This window comes from Equus caballus, chromosome 14, assembly GCF_041296265.1.
Source record: "Equus caballus isolate H_3958 breed thoroughbred chromosome 14, TB-T2T, whole genome shotgun sequence".
NCBI lineage: Eukaryota > Metazoa > Chordata > Mammalia > Perissodactyla > Equidae > Equus > Equus caballus.
In genome coordinates, this window is record NC_091697.1 from 58673473 (window position 1) to 58690708 (window position 17236).

The 17236-nt window shown below is 37.5% G+C and overlaps 1 protein-coding gene across 1 annotated transcript in view; it reads right to left on the reverse strand.

The window, feature by feature from the left end:
* The window catches only part of RAD50 (RAD50 double strand break repair protein), a 67771-nt gene that overhangs the window by 11032 nt on the left and 39503 nt on the right, over window positions 1-17236 (reverse strand). The window contains exons 17-21 of the mRNA XM_001504442.7: window positions 16253-16363; window positions 15722-15814; window positions 15534-15647; window positions 12927-13054; window positions 11732-11956 (exon numbers count right to left, since the gene is read on the reverse strand). Of these exons, the coding sequence (XP_001504492.1) occupies window positions 11732-11956; window positions 12927-13054; window positions 15534-15647; window positions 15722-15814; window positions 16253-16363 (671 nt within the window). The remainder of the gene's footprint in view (window positions 1-11731; window positions 11957-12926; window positions 13055-15533; window positions 15648-15721; window positions 15815-16252; window positions 16364-17236) is intronic.

Here is a 17236-nt window from a genome sequence, read left to right on the forward strand (position 1 = left end):
ATTATTGTGATGGGAGATACATGTCAGTATACATTTGTCCAAACCCACAGAATGTACACCACCAACAGTGGACCCCAATATAAACTACAGACTTTGCGTGATTACGTTTTGTCAATGTAGGGTCATCAAATGTACCACTCTGGTGAGGGATGTTGATAGTAAGGGAAGCTATTGTTGGGGCAGGAGGCAGAGGTATATATGGAAATCTCTGTACTTTCAGCTCTATTTTGCTGGGAACCTAAAACTGCTCTAAAAACAGTCTTTTAAAAAAAAGAAAGAGTGAGAGAAAGAGATATGTGCCAGCGTTGCGTGTGGAGCTGTTTCCATCCATGTCCCCCTTCCTTCTTCACAGAGACACCCCCTTTAAATGTCAGGCTGACTGTACTGTCCTTTAGCACCTCTTTGCACCATGGCTTCGGCCCCAGCAATGAGATGGTTTTCCTTTTTGTTCTAAGCTGTCCAACTGCCTCCCACACTTGGACCTTGAACGAACAGCTTCCATAAGCCTCTGAGTTAATCTTTTTCCTAAGTATATATGTGTTCTAGCTTGATATCACAAATGAAGCATATTAGGCCTCCCTAGGACAGTAATTCAGGGGTTTTGCTGCTACTATGAGGCCACTTCCGTAATCATTTCAGGACTTGGCCATTAGCAGAGAATGGAACACCTGAAATGGAGTCATTAGCGAGTACGTATCTAAGGGGTTGGAAAAATATCACCTCAATAGACCAAAACCTTACCTGCCAGGAAAATACCTTTCCAGCTCTTACTTTCTCCATTATTTAAACCATCTCCAGGACTCCAGCTACTGAGGAAAGTTAGCTACCATTTTGCAAAAATTGAACTGAAGCTCAAAATCAGAAGTGCACATAATCTTGAACTGGATTTCCCCATAGTCTCAAGCTACTTCACTGAATAAGATATTAATTAAAAAAGCCAAATACATATGTTCCTTACTAATAAAAAATATTAATTCATAAGTATGATAAAAACTAAAAAGTTAATGAAAATTAACCAAGTAGGAAAAAAGCAGTTGACATTTTCCAACAATATTATCCTCATACTTATATTTAAAATTGTACCAAACTTTGAGATATATAGGTTGCCAAAAATTTGGCTATGAACACTGTTATTCATTCCAGAAGGGACACTCTTCCCTACTGCCCTGTTACTCACCAGTGGGAGAACTTTCTGCCTCCCTATATTTAGGGGAGTGGAAGCCCTCTTATATAATGGAAATGGTATCATGAGTATAATGTTCCAAACTAATAGCGATTTTCATTACTTAGCAGAACTCAAAATCCCTAATTTGCCAAATGTAAGTTACACATTTAAAAGAAAAATGACCTTTTTCTAGATAAAACCCTTAAGACTATTAAACTAATTTCCTAAAACCTTTAAAACTACTGAACTAAATTCCTTTAGCCAGACTCCCAAAAATCAGCTTTTAAATTTCAGGCAATGAACCATTATCACAAGATAAGTATTTGGTTAAAAAACCCTAGAGTGTGAAATCCCACTGGCTATCTTTTGGTTTTGTCATTTACCTGCTTGATACTACAGGGGTTGCTGATGCGAAACCGCACTGTACCCACGGTGAGGATGAGAATGGTGGCCGTGAGGTGAGCCCTGGATAAAGCCCTCATCCCCAAGCTCTCATTGAGTGCAAGGAGTCAGGCTCTGAACAGACTCACAGAGTGCTAGCTGGCCGCCTTGGATGCAAAACTTTTTATAAAAGTTACATGTTTCCACTGAGTCTCAGGAGAAGTGTGACTTAATATGCAACATTCCATATTTGGGGAAGAATGACAACAGAACATTAAGCATAAGGTAGAACCCTGTACTTTGAGTGATATATTCCAAAATCATTTAATTTTAATTGATGTATTCTATTAAGGGGGTAAGGGGTAAACATTTTAAATGATGGATGTTTTCTCCCTTCACATCTAGCTTATGTGTCTCTGACCACTGGCAATCCTTGTAATCAGTGATGTTTTTAGATGATTACTAATAACAGATAGTAATCGGCTTTTCTTGAAAATGCACTGCTAATTTCCTGTGTTACCTTAAATAGACAGCTAAATGCAACAATTACACTGACTGCATGCTTCATTCTAAGAGGTGAAACAATGAGGGAAATTTTGGACCTTACTTTCTTCTAGGTGAGAAGGCAAATTTAAGGCTCACAGCATAAATCTTAAGAAGAAGGCCATTGTTTGTAAGCACAAGCCCACAAAGACTCAATTTTGGGGAAATCTGTACCACTTCTTTTCTTCTCATTTAGAAGAATCCATCTGATTCCAGATAAAAGAACTCAGTAAACAGCCTGACTTTGTTCCTTCAGCAAGCCTAAATTGCTGGAAAGCACCCCTGCATCTCCCCATCCTAAAAGCTCCTAACTGGTCCCATCAAGCCCCCTCACACGTGCTCACTCTGCTTCGTGTAATGCCTCTGTGATCGAGGCACTTTTCTCTACTGAAATGCCCTTCCTACATTATTCAAGGCCCAGGTCAAATACAGACTATGGAGCACCTACATGGTCTCCCCTACTGGACTGTTAGCAGTTTGCAGGAGAGACAGGGCATGACATTCCTGTCTTTCCAGAGCCTGACAAAAGAGGACAGAACAGAGTTTTCTGAATGAACATGTGCCTTATTGAGGGAATTCCTCTTGCTCCTGCTGTTCCTGGCTCTCAGGGTCTGTAGGGATAGCTGGAGGGCTTCTAGGTGTAGTTTTATATTCAGTTAACATCTATGAAACCCCAGATCCACAGGTCAACATACAAAGTAAGAGGAAAAGCCACTTGTAGCAGAATATGTGCAATTAAAATTTAAAACAAAACCAAGCTACCTACCTACCTAATTTGGCCCCAGTCCCCTCTAGCTATCACCCATTTTTCTGTTCTCCTTCACAGCAGAACTTTTCATAAGAATTATCTATACTCAGTCTCTGTTTCTTCCCACCCATTCTCTCCTCATCCAACTCCCAGGCTTCAGGTCCAACCATGCCATTTGAGATTGCTCCTAAAAGTTATTAACAACCTCCATGTTATCAAATTCAAGGGTCATTTCTTAGTCCACATCTCATTTGATCTCTCAATAACATTAGATTCTTGAAGTACTTCACTTGCTTATCAAGATTTCACACCTTTAAAATTTTCCTCCTACTTCAGCTATTTCTTCACTGGATTTGTAAACATCATGAGTCTTGGGACCCTTCCCTTCTCTATCTACAGTTATTCCATATGTAATCGCATGCAATACCATATATATACTGACGATGCCCAAATTTATACCTTTCCCCTGAATTCTAGACTTGAGATTATACATGCAACTGTCTGCGTGACATCCCTACTTAGAAGTCTACAGATACCTCAAATTTAAAGTGTCCAAAATAGAACTCTAGATTTTCCCCTCCCCAATCCTGCCCATTTCAGGGAATGGCAATTTGCTCCCCCAACATCCTTTTGCTCAAGTAAAAATATGTAGGAGCAATTTTTGATTCTTTTCTTTCCTTTTCCTCCCCTACATTCGATTCAGAAGCAAGGCCTGTCAACTGTATCTCCAAAACAAATAATCTTGAGTCCATCCACTTTCTCTCCATTTCCACTGCTACCACCCTAGTCCAGTCCACCAGCATCTGCTGGGTTACAATAGTATCCTCTCTTGTCTCCTTGATTCTATTCTTGCCTCCCTACAAGCCATTCTCCATAGAGCAGCCAGTGCAATTTCTTCAAACTATAAATCAGATTATATTATTTCCCTGCTTCAAACCCTCCAGTGACTTCCTATCGCACTTAGAATAAAATACAACTGTTTACCAAGGCTACAAGGCACAACATATTCTGGGAACAATCTATCTCTGACCTCATTCCTTTGCTCACTGTATTCCAGCTGTGCTTTCCTTCTTCCGACTCCTTGAACCCCTCCTGTTCATACTGGCCTCGGGGCCTCTGTATCAGCTATTCTCTCTACCTGGAATGCTTGCATCTCTGCTTTTTGTATATCTTGCTCCCTCTCATCAATCAGATCCCAGCTTAAACGTCACATTCTCAGAAAAGATCCTGCCTTAGAAAAGGCCTAAAGTAGCCCTTCAATTAGTCCCATCACCACAATTAATTTTCCTTGTTTATTAATTTTTTAATTTTGTGTTTCTTCATCCCTGTATATTTAGTTATGATACCTATGATGCCTAGTATCAAGCATATAAGCACGCAAATCTTAACTGAACAAAATCCTAATATATATGACAATATATATGATGCACCACATACATACCTCACTGAGGAGGTATAAAATGTATATAAATAAGTTGATTATAGTGGCTTTAAATCAGAAAGTATATGTTAAGTACAGTTAAGAAAACTTTTATATAAATATCAGTTTTTTAAAGGTTAAAGGGGGGGCTGGTAGCAGCACAGCACAGTGGGAATAGAAAGGCCTTGGTTCTGAGATCTAATTTATCTCTACCATTTAGTTGGGTAATCTTGGATAGCCTTCTTTTTTTTCTTTTTTAAACACTGGCACCTGAGCTAACATCTGTTGCCAACTTTCTTCTTCTTTTTTCTTCTTCTTCTCCCTAAAGCTGCCCAGCCCACAGGTGTATATTTTAGTCGTAGGTCCTTCTGGTTCTGCTATGTGGGACGCCGCCTCAGCATGGCCTGATGCGTGGTGCCATGTCCCCACCCAGGATCCAAACCAGTGAAAACCTGGGCCGCTGAAACGAAAAATGCAAACTTAACCACTCGGCCACGGGGCTGGCCCCCGGATAGTTTTCTTAATCTCTGATAAATTCTTGCCCTTTACAGGGTAGATGCAAGAATTCAATGATCATGGCTAATACATAGTAAGTATTCAATTAATATTAGCATGTCCTCTGCACAGCCCCCACCCTTGAGAAATTTACTCTCAAAGAACATCTAAATAGAAACAACAGACACCTACATTTTCTTAGTAAAGTTAACTTCTTTTGTGGTATTAAGGAATAGAGAGTTTAAGAATTTAAAGAATGGAATGTGACAAAGAAAGCTGGACTAAACGGCCTCTGAGTTTCCCTTATAACTGAGTCTACGTTGAATGCTATAATGGACTTTAAAAAAAAGATTTCCATTTTTGGATAAGGAAACTGAAGCGAGGGCATTTAAATAATTTGCCCAACGTCAACAGTCAGGATTTGAATTCAGGTAGTCTCCAGAGACAATACTTTTAACCATGTATTATGGATTTTTTTTACTTTTGAGGAAGATTAGCCCTGAACTAACTACTGCCAATCCTCCTCTTCTCACTGACGAAGACTGACCCTGAGCTAACATCCATGCCCATCTTCCTCTACTTTATATGTGGGACGTCTACCACAGCATGGCTTTTGCCAAGCAGTGCCATGTCCGCACCTGGGATTTGAACCGGCGAACCCTGGGCCGCCGAGAAGCAGAACGTGTGAACTTAACCACTGCGCCACCAGGCTGGCCCTGTATTATAGATTTCTGAGACCTCAAAAAGGTAAAATTTATCAACTTTTACACAAACATTTCCTGCTTTGTAAGACTCAGTTTAATTTTTTTCATCACAATCAATCTCTTATCCTATTCTATACAGTGGGTTTTTATTGATAAAAACGTGTTTTGATTCTTGTCTCTTCCAATAAACTTGCCAGTAAAGCCTGGCTCTCCTATTTCTTGGTGCTCAACAAATGTTTGGTAAGTTTATTGGTACACAGCATTTATTGCTAAAGAACTGAAAAAATAGAAAGCCTCCTAAAGGCATATATGAGGTAGCTGGGAAGACTAAAAATTATGGAAGGAAAAAAAAAAAGACAAATGTGTGTATGTATAGGCTACTGGGCAAGGATTCTTTAATAATGTCTTGCTTATGGTCTTGTTTCAAAACCTCAAATTTCAACACTTTAAACTGTAGTATTTACAATTGAGGGGAGATTTCAACATTTAAAGAGGTTAAAAAAACAAAAGTTCCCACTTTGGTGCAGGCAAACATTTCCACGAGCCTTTCTGGAACCAGAGAGCATTGTAATGTTAACCTATTCACTCACAATGAAAGAGGACAAAAGATGTGTCCATGGAATAACTTTCCAAGAGCCATCTTAGGGGCCAGCCCGTGGCGCAGCGGTTAAGTGCTCACGTTCCACTTTGGCAGCCCAGGGTTCGATGGTTCGGATCCTGGGTGCAGACATGGCACCACTTGGCACACCATGCTGTGGTAGGCGTCTTACATATAAAATAGAGGAAGACGGGCATGGATGTTAGCTCAGGACCAGTCTTCCTCAGCAAAAAGAGGAGGATTGGCGGCAGATGTTAACTCAGGGCTAATCTTCCTCAAAAAAAAAAAAAATAGCCATTTTAGAAGTCAAACATTCCAACAAAAATTTTAGTAGTATTTATTTTAAAAAATAACATAATTGGCTCATTCCCAATTTTCACAATAAATGACTGACTTGTCTTAAAAGATTATGTCCTCCCCCAAAATCATACATGCCAAAGTTATAGCTAGGTGGTTCTGGGGCCACCTGTTATTGAAGGGGAGCAAAATACGCCACCCTTAAACAAACCATTTTGGTATGTTGATTATTTTGAATTAAAGTCACTTAAGAAACAGCTGGTGTAGGAAGGACACTCTGACCCTCCTATGTCCCCCTGAAAGCAGGAAAAACATCTCCCATGTGAAAGGAACCCTCCCTGCACCAGAAGGGTAGAAGGCATCCTTATTACCAGAGACAGGGAATTCAAGGCTGAGAAAGCTATATAAACAAACCCTGTTACTTCTTCACAAATTTACTATCCCAAGCCCAAATTTCATTTGTCTTGTCAATTCTTCACAAACATATTGTTTGTCTAAAGGTATCAAGCTGCCTACTTTGGTCACTTTTTTGAGTCTCATAGTTTTATGAGCTCTCATACATACAAAATTAAATTTGTTTGTCTCCTGTTAATCTGTCTTATGTCAATTTAATTATTAGACCAGCCAAAGAACCTAGGGGAAAAGTCTTCTTTCCCTATGTTATCATTAACTAACAGAACCCTCATGCTGAAACCAGGGTCCTCCTGTCCTCAAGAACCCTTTGGTCTGAATGCCACTGCTGAGGCAGGTTTGTTGACTATGCTCTTTCTGACCGGACGCAGCCTTAAGAGAAGAAACCCTGTCTGTGTAGTTCTCTTACCACTGAGAGGATATTTTCCTTTTCACGAAAACAAAAACAAACAAAATCTAAGGTAACTAATAATTCTCCTGCTACAGGGGCTGGCCCTGTGGCCAAGTGGTTAGGTTTGTGCACTCTGCTTCAGTGGCCCGAGGTTTCCCAGTGTGGATCCTGGGCGCAGGCATGGCACCGCTCATTGGGCCATGCTGGGGTGGTGCCCCACATGGCACAACCAGAAGGATGTACAACTAGAACATACAACTGTGTGCTGGGGGGCTTTGGGGAGAAGAAGAAGAAAGAGAAGATTGGCAAGAGATGTTAGCTCAGGTGCCAATCTTTAAAAAAAAAAAGTGTTTAAAAGTCACACTGTTTAAAAAAAAACAAATAATTCTTCTGCTACAAATGCCTAGAAACATTAGATAGATTCATAACAAAAATTAGTTTACATTCATAATTGAGTTCACAAGAAAGAAAGGGAAATCCCTATGTGACGGAAACAAAGATGAAACTGAAAAGCAGAATGGTCAGTGTGTGATCTGACACGGCAGCTGAACTGGGTATCATCGCCCAGAGCAGAAGATGAGATACAGGGCTCAAGTGAGGCAGAGAGTTAGAAGTGACTCCCAACATAAAGACTGAGACTCTTAAAGGCTACACCAACCTTCAAAGAAAGAGTAAAATTATAAGCTGAGAGTTCAAAGTCCTGGGCAAATGCCTCACATGGGTTTAAGATTCAATGTTATACCAACCAGTGTAGTTCAGACACTCCCAACTGAAAAATTAATATAAAAACTAGACCCAGGCCAGTGTTACCCCTGGAGCTCCTAGCAGATATAAAACCAAAATTGTTGTGTGGAGGGACATCCACACAAAAAGTTCACAAGGGAGTCTCAGAGGAAAAAAAAAAAGCACCACTAAAGAAAAGCTTACAATTAAACATTATATAAAACACAAAAAATACTTCACTGGTGGCTAGAATCAGCACACAAAATAGCAGAAATAGATTCCTAAAAATGTGAAATAAGAAAACGACAATGTGAAAGAGGATATAAAATATGTATACTTAAAATGAGTAAAGACATGCAAGAAGGAATCAAAACACTCAGGAAAAAATACACTATGAAAAACAATAAGAATTTCTGAAGAAAAAATAGAACTGATAGAAATAAACAATACACTGAAATACAGAAATGAAAAGTTAAAAAAAAAAACAACCGGCAATATAAGCAGCAGCTAAAGAATTTGTAAACTGGAAGATATTCATGAGGAAGTTATCTAGTATATTACCAATACATGTAAGAGGGGTTTAACAATGTGCAGAAAAGAATGAGAAGGTTTACTTACGTCTAATGAGAAACGAAGAAGGGGGAAAACAGTGAGACATGGGGAAAGGGTAATATGTGATGAGATAATACGCGAGAATTTTCCAAAATTGATGAAAGCTTTCAGTTCTCAGGTCAGTAAGCACAGTTCTTGAAGAGAAGAACTAAAACTAAACCTATATCTAGATGTACCTCCCCCCAAAATGGAGAACAGTAGAGACAAAGGAAAATTCTGAAAAGAACCAGAGAAAAAAGGCAGGTTATCTCCAAATGAATAATTGGAATGACTTCTCAACAGCAACCATAGAGGTCCAGAAAAAAATGGAATATTTTCAAAATGCTGAAAGAAAAAAATTGTCAAACTAGAACTCAATGCTCAGCTAAACTATCAAGATTGAGAGTAAAGACTTTTCAAAGACTGACAGAGAATTTACTACTAAAAATCTCTCGCTGAAAAAACTATTAAAGGATGTACTTCAAACAAAGGGAAACTGAACCTAAAGAAGGAAGGAATGAGATTTATAAGAAATTGGTAAACACATGGGTTTATCCAAATAAGCACTGACTATGAAACTATGACAATAATAATTACTACTTATTTGGGATGATATAAAAACAAGATAAAGCTAAAATACTAGATAATAGAAACACTGTAGATAGGAGAAGATAATTAGTATTCACTCAGGAAGAAGATAAAGCAATTCACATTAGAGCTATGGTTCTTAAACTGTGATGTGCATCAGAATCACCTGGAAGGCTTGTTAAAACTCAGACTGGGTCTCATCCCCAGCATTTCCGATCCACCAGGTGTGAAGTGAAAACTGAGAATCTGCATTTCTAACAGGTTCCAAGGTGATAATGCTGCTCCAGGACCCCTTCGAGAAGCAATGCATTTGGTTTTAAGTCAAATACGCATGTTAAAAATTTAAAGGTAAAAACCCAGATAACTAAAGCAGAATATATCATTTATAGTCCAAAGAAGGAAAAAAGGAGGAATAAAGAAAAATACATCAGGGGCCGGCCTGGTAGCATAGTGGTTAAGTTCACACGCTCTGCTTCGGTGGCCAAGGGTTTGCAGGTTCAGATCCTGAGCGTGGACCTAGCCCCACTCATCAAGCCACACTGGCGGTGTCCCACATACAAAGCAGAGAAGAGTGGCACAGATGTTAGCTCAGGCCCAACTTTCCTCACCAAAAAAAAAAAAAAGAAAGAAAAATAAATCAATTCCATAGAAGGCAGCAAAGTAGGAAAAAAAGATAGAAATAAAAACAACTCCACTAAGTAATCAATCACAATGAATTGATACTACTAAATTCACTAGGTAAAAGGCAAAGATGGTCAGACTGAACAAAAAACAAAACTCTGCTAAATGCTGAATATATTATAAAGTTACAGTAATTAAGACAGTCTTGGTCATAGCACAGACATAGACAAAGTGACCAATGAAATAGAACAGAAAACCAAGAACCAACCTATGCATCTATGGAATTCTGATATATGACAGAAGTGACACTGCAGATCATTAAGAAAAGGATAAACTACTCAATAAATAAAGCCAGGACAACTGGTTACCCATAAAGGAAAAAATGAAATTGGATTCCTGTCTCAAACTGTACATAAAATTCAATTTAGGATTAAATACTTAAATGTACTTAAATGTGAAAAGCAAAACTTTAAACCTTTTAGAAGAAAATATAGGAGTAGGGAAGGATTTCTTTCTTTTTTTTGCTGAGGAAGATGTGTCCTGAGCTAACATCTGCTGACAATCTTCCGCTTTTTGTATGTAAACCACTGCCATAGCAGGGCCACTGACAGACTTGAGTGGTGTAGGTCCTGGCTAGGGAACTGAACCCATGCTGCTGAAGCTGAGTGTGCTAAACTTAACCACTAGACCACCAGGGGTAGCAAGAAGTTCTTAAAGAAGACACAAAAAGAGCTAACCAGAAAAGACTGGCAAATTCAACTACCTTAAAATCAAATGTGTTCATTAAAAGACACTATAAGAGAGCCCAGCCTGGTGGAGTGACGGTTGAGTTCACGTGCTCTGCTTTGGCAGCCCGGGGTTCACAGGTTCAGATCCCAGGCACAGACCTACACACTGCTCATCAAGTCATGCTGTGGTGGCATCCCATACATAAGGTGGAGAAAGACTGGCACAGATGTTAGCTCAGGGACAATCTTCCTCAAGAAAAAAAAAAGACACTCTAAAAAAGTGAAAAGATACACATGAAAAGCTTGAGAAGCTATTTATAATACATATAACTGAAAAAGAATTAAAATGCAGAAGAGATAAAGAACACCTGCAAATCAACAAGACTACCAATAATATATTAAAAATGGGTAAAAAACACAAACATTTCAAAGAGGAAATAATATGATCAAACATGAAAAGATGTTCAGTGTCATTAGAAATCAGGGGACTGCAAATGAAAACCACAATGATTTACAATTTTGACCCCATTAGATTGGTAAAAATTAAAAAATTGACAAAATCAATGTCAGAGGATGCATCAAAGAAAACCCTTATATTCTATTAATGATGTAAATTAAATTAATAAAACTATTTTGGAAAACAATTTTACACTACTTTGTAAAATTGGGGCATACCCTGCAAGCCAGAAATTTTACTCCCACATATACCCTACTACACCTTACACCTTTGCTCCAGAAGACATGATAAGAATATTCCCAGCAGCAAGGGTTATATTAGTAAAGACCTGAAAATAACCCAAATGTCCATCTATGGGAGAATGGATACCTTGAGCTATAGTGCCACAATAGAATTCTGTATATTAGTGAAAGTGAATTAACCATAGCTATAAGCAACATGAGTAAATAAAAACAAAATCCTAGAAGAGTACGCAGAATATATCATTTTTTAAAAACTACATAAGACAAAATTATTTTTTAACAAAGCAGAGAAAGCAAAAATCTGTGTTAGCAGTTACATGGAGTGGACAGAACGCTGAGATCAGGAGGTGCATCTAGGTGGATGCCAGTTAGTGACAACGGTAGAGTTCCCGGATTGGGTGTGGCAGGTGGTATCATGAGTACTCCTTAATATTAATATGCTTTGTAACTTAACTTTATAACTTAAGTAAGCATGTGTGTGTGTGTGCATACACATACATACATATATTTTTCCATTATTTGGTATGTATGAAATAAATTTAAAAAGCAAAAAAGGGGGAAAATATGACTAAAACATGCTAGTAGGTAGTAACTGCAATGGGAACCAAACCCCCAGTCCAATACTTACTGGTCAAGGGTCTTATAATAAATGTCCAGATCCTTGTTCACAAGCTCTGTTGTTCTCATAACAATCATCATTTCCCTATACTTTTCCTCAGCATCCCGAAATTGAGGTTCTCGAAGTTCTTTCTTAAAATGAATAATTTCTTCCTCATAACCCTTCTGTCGCCCTATTGCCAAACTGTGATTTCTTTTTACATTGTCTATTTTTTCTTCCAACTCCTGATGTTCACTATAAAAGGGAAAAATAACAAATGAGGACCATTTTTAGCTTTTAGCAGCCTGACGTGGAAAAATCAGATCTCTTTAGATAGATAAATATCATTTACCATTCTCCTTAGCAATCAGCATATGATAACAGACTTTCTCTTTGCTTTTTATTTAAGGCTCCAGTACTAAAGAAAATTTTCTTCCTTCCAAACCTCTGAAGCATCCAGATTTCTAAACAGCTGATTTTTTTGGGTGCTGAATAAAGAACTCTCATAACATGTGAGCACTGAGAAAGTTCCTGACTTTCAGACCCTGACTAACCTAAGTACTCTTGGTGATTAATATTACAAATTCACAAACTTCTGATTGTGAACTGAGAATACACAATTACCAACACTGAGAAGTTATTGAACAACAGGTGTCATCATTTTGTTCATAATATGTCAAAGACAAAATATAATTTTATCTCAATTAAACTATTAATTTCTGCAGTAATCCTTACTAGAAGTTTGTACTCCTCTAATGAAAGCAAAATTTCTCTTATACAAGTATAAAAAGTATAATACTGAGCAAAAAAGGTGAAATACTCAAACTTTTCTGATAACTTGGCAGATAATACAGATTTTAATGTATGCTGTAAAAATCTTCATTCATTATATATAGCTCTGACCCAGGCAGGCCCCGTAGGCCATATATTCTTTACGTTCAGTACCATTACCTTGTGGAGCAGGCTAACAGAAATCTGGGGACTTGGCAATTTTAATCCTGCCCATCGCTGCAGTATGACTATAATTCTATATCACTACTTCAGTAATTCAATTTGTAAGGCCATGAAATGTATTTGTATAAAAACTCTGTCCACCTTCCTATAAGTCTCAAGGGACACTTTGGCTAAGGGCTTACATTCCTTTTAAAAAACATGTATTGAATATTCTTCACAATTTCAGTAATAAAGACCTTTATTTAAACTAAACACTATTTTAAAAACATACTTTTTCATTTGTAAAACTTGCATTTGACCCATTTCCTTCAAATGGTGTTTTCTTTCTTCTTCAACTTCTTTTAGTTCCTCATTTCTTTTTCTTAAAGTGAGGTTATCCTGTAGCCATCTTTCTTGTATCTAAATGTAAGTATTAAATCAGTTAACAAAAATAATCAAGTTATCAACATGTGATTCATAACAGGCAACTGCTGACAGGTAGTGCTAACTCTGCCTTACTTAGAATCATGTTAAACTCAACAGAGGGAGAATAAGCCAGGGTAAGGAATCTCCAGGCCTGGACTAATCTGGATGGCCCGCAGACACACAAAACAGAAATTTAGATGATGAAATTAAAAATATAACTAGATGTTTTAATATACCTACACCCCATGGGATATTGCATAGTAACCCCACAACAGAGCCTACTGATCTAAAAGATCATAAGAGAGCAATACTATCAGTCTCCCCCCGCTTTTTTTCCTAGTTGTATTTGTCTCCTAACATGTGCCAAGACTGTTAGATACTGTTAAGGGTCAGATAAGATCTTTACCTTCAAGCTTACAAATTATACAAGGCAGGAAGAAATTTCACAAAAATAGTATATATCTATGTCCTTGATGACACTTTCCTGGCCACCGAATTGAAAATTTAAAAAGTTGGCTGTTCTTTTTTTTTTCTTAAAGATTGGCACCTGAGCTAACAACTGTTGCCAATCTTTTTTTTCTTTTCTGCTTTTTTTAACTCTGCAGATCCCCCCGATACATAGTTGTGTATTTTAGTTGTGGGTCCTTCTAGTTGAGGCATGTGGGGCACTGCCTCACTGTGGCCTGATGAGCGGTGCCATGTCTGAGCCCAGGATCAGAACCGTTGAAACCCTGGGCCGCTGAAGCAGAGTGTGCGAACTTAACCACTGGGCCACAGGGCCAGCCCAAAAGTTGGCTGTTCTTATCGAGCAGTTTTGTCCTTAAAAAGAGACTCAATGACTTAGCAGCAGCAGCAACACCAACACAATTATTTCAGTAGTTTTCCTGGTGATTATAATGGACTATGTTGTCAAGAGACAAGCAGGAAACAATTTACAAATTGACTCTTCGGAATTTGGGAAAAAATTTTTCCTGTAAAAACAATGGTGGCTTGGCCCATAAAAGCCTGAACATAGAAAACTCATCCCAAGTTCAGCAATAGAACATCTTAATTAGGACCCTCCTGCAGTAACCCTTACAGCTGTGTAAACTCAGTGATGTGGGAAGCGGGAGGGAGGGGTAAATCTTTGGCACTATCTTGTTGCTCACAATAATGGCACAGGAGTCACCAGGGAAAAAGAATTTGGGAGGTGAGAGAGAAGAAGGGAAGCCAAGGACTTCTCTCACATGCTTAATGTTTATTTCCAACCCTGCCCATCTATGAATCACTATGTTGAGTTTTTTTTCCAGTTTTCTTGGAAATAAAAATATATATACATATCTATTAAAGGTATTACTATAAGCAGTTAAAGGTGTCTAAAATGATATGGCTATAAGTGTCTTTTTGTTGCCAAGGCAATCCAATGTACCACCTGCAGCTGCTGTGACTCTCCAAGATTCTTCTATGGGGGACTATGCTTGTACTTTTTTCTTATTTGGAACAAGAGAATGTGCCCTTGTTTGCTTTCAGCTAATATTATTTAACACTGGAATTTGCTTTCATGACCACATGAGAGGACTCTTCAAAGGGCTATCACATTTTTAGGTGAGATTGATTTCTGGCACAGAAATGGTGTAGTTTTTAAAGGCATTAACTATCATGCTTGTATAAGTCACGCTGAAGATGTTTCTCAATGTGATTTTAATTATATCATGGAAATTAACTTCCCTAAAAGAGAAAATAAATAATATAGGAACCAAATGAAAAACAACTTTATATTTTACTTAGAGACAACTTTTAAGAATATATTATTACACTTCAATCCCTATTTTGTGTGAATTTATCCTTCATAGAGCTGTGTTAAAATAAGTAAGAAAAAAATACAGATATATGTAGGATGTTCACTGACATAGTTTGCAATAAGGAGAAAAAGTAATCAACTTAAGTAAGTTACGGTGCATACACAAAAAGAAATATTTTATAATCATTAAAAAGGCGGCGGTAGATCTGAGTTGAGTTGATATGTAAGATCAAATTGCATTAAATGAAAAAAGCAAGGTGAAGAGCATCAATGGTATGATCTCATCTGTACACACAAACACATACATACAGATATATTACCTATTTATCTGCTGGCATATGAATAAGAACCTTCTTTAAGAACAAACAAAAAACTGTTAACAGTAATGACATCTACAAGTGAGACTGAAAACTGGCAGAAGGAGAGGGAGACTTTTATGCTTTAATTTTAATTATGCTATAATTTTATGCTTTTATGTTTAAACTTCTGGCAAGTGGGTCTTTTACTAAAAATAAAAATGAAAAAAAGGAAAGAAGAAAAGACCATGTTATTAGAACTGCTTTTCTCTATTGTTTGCATTTCTATTCAATGGAAATACTGAAAATAAAAGTAAGAAGTAAAAAATAAAGAAAAGAATGTTATTTGTATAAGCAATACCATAAGTCACCATAAGCCATTAGTCATTAGACCTACCTTCTGTGTATCAATATCTTGTCTCATGATTCGCATATCCGTATTTATCTTTTCTTTGTGTTTCTCACATTCACTTAGTTGAGCTATTACTTTATTAAGTTCATCTTCTTTTTGCTACAAAAAAGAAAATTCTTTAAGCACAAGAAATAAAAATTCAAACAAATAAATAATTTTAAGTTTTAAATTACCTTCTTATAGTCGTCTTTCCCATCTTGAATATAATTTTCAATGTCTTTCACATAATTATGAATATTTTTAACCTTTTCTTTGATATCATTCATCTGTGGAAAGATATTTATTAAATAACACTGACTGGGACCAGGGCATTTAAGATTTACTTCCAAGGAAGTATCTCATACTAAGGTAACAAAAACTTAATAGGAGAGCACAGTGAAACACTGGCTTGGAGGTTCGGAGCAGTGTGTTCCAGTTTCCATCCCAGTAAACCATATGATCTCAGACAATTCTCACCATCATCTGTGGGGCTGAATTAAATAGTCTCAGTTCTCAATTTCTATTTTAAATGAAGAAGCAAAACAATTTAAGTTTAATCCAACAAGAATTTTTAATGTCAAGATTATGTCACAAATCTGAAAATACTATTTATCTTATCATGTTTTTAATTTCATGTGAAATACTAGTGTCCAACATGGTGCTCTGAACATAATAATAAGTTTAGTATATATATTTGATAAGTAAACATATAAATGAAATCTTACTTTATCCTGTGCTATTTTGTTGCTTGAATTTTTTTTGTTGATTAATTCTTCTTTTTCCTGCTGGAACTTTTCCAATGTTGTTTCCAAAGGGCTTACCTGCTCTTTAGCATCCTAAAAATATAAAGAACATAACATCTTATATAACATTCCATTATCTTATTTCATGTGTCAGAATTTACAGTCATAATAAAAGTACTTTCTATGTGCCAGGCTTTAAAAATCAACTCATTTTCTCCTTCCAACAACCCAATGAGGATGATACCATTATTTTCATCTCATATTTCAGATGAGTAAACAGGCACAGAAATGATTTGTCCAGGGTACAACAGCCAGTAAATGAAGGAGCCAGGATTTAAATCCCATCCAGCTCCAGAGTCTGTCTTAACCACTAACCTACCACCTCAGTTACTGACTTGATTCTTAATCTACTCCATGTGTTCCCAACTATATGCGCATGTGGCCTCAGGTGTAAGTTTTCATGAGTTTGCAGGGGCCCAGGTCAGCACCATATCACCAAAGAATAGGAAAGCTCATTCAGTCCAGGCCTCTCTTTTCCAGATGGAAATATGATTATAAAGGATATTTTTTTTTTTTACACGAAGATTAGCCCTCAGCTAACTGCTGCCAATCCTCCTCTTTTTGCTGAGGAAGACTAGCCCTGAGCTAACATCCATGCCCATCTTCCTCTACTTTATATGTGGAATACCTACCACAGCATGGCTTGCCAAGCAGTGCCATGTCCACACCCGGGATCCAAACCAGTGAATCCTGGGCTGCCGAAGTGGAACGTGCGACCTTAATTGCTGTGTCACCAGGCCGGCCCCTATAAAGGACACTTGTCCTCAAGCCTAGTTTGCTAAGGCTAAGTACTTATTTTATGGTAATAAAAGCACACTGGTACATTGATGTTGGTGTGTTTACACCTATTTTGACAGGAAAGGGGCTTTCAAGTAACAAACTATTTTACTAATCAGAAGTCCACAT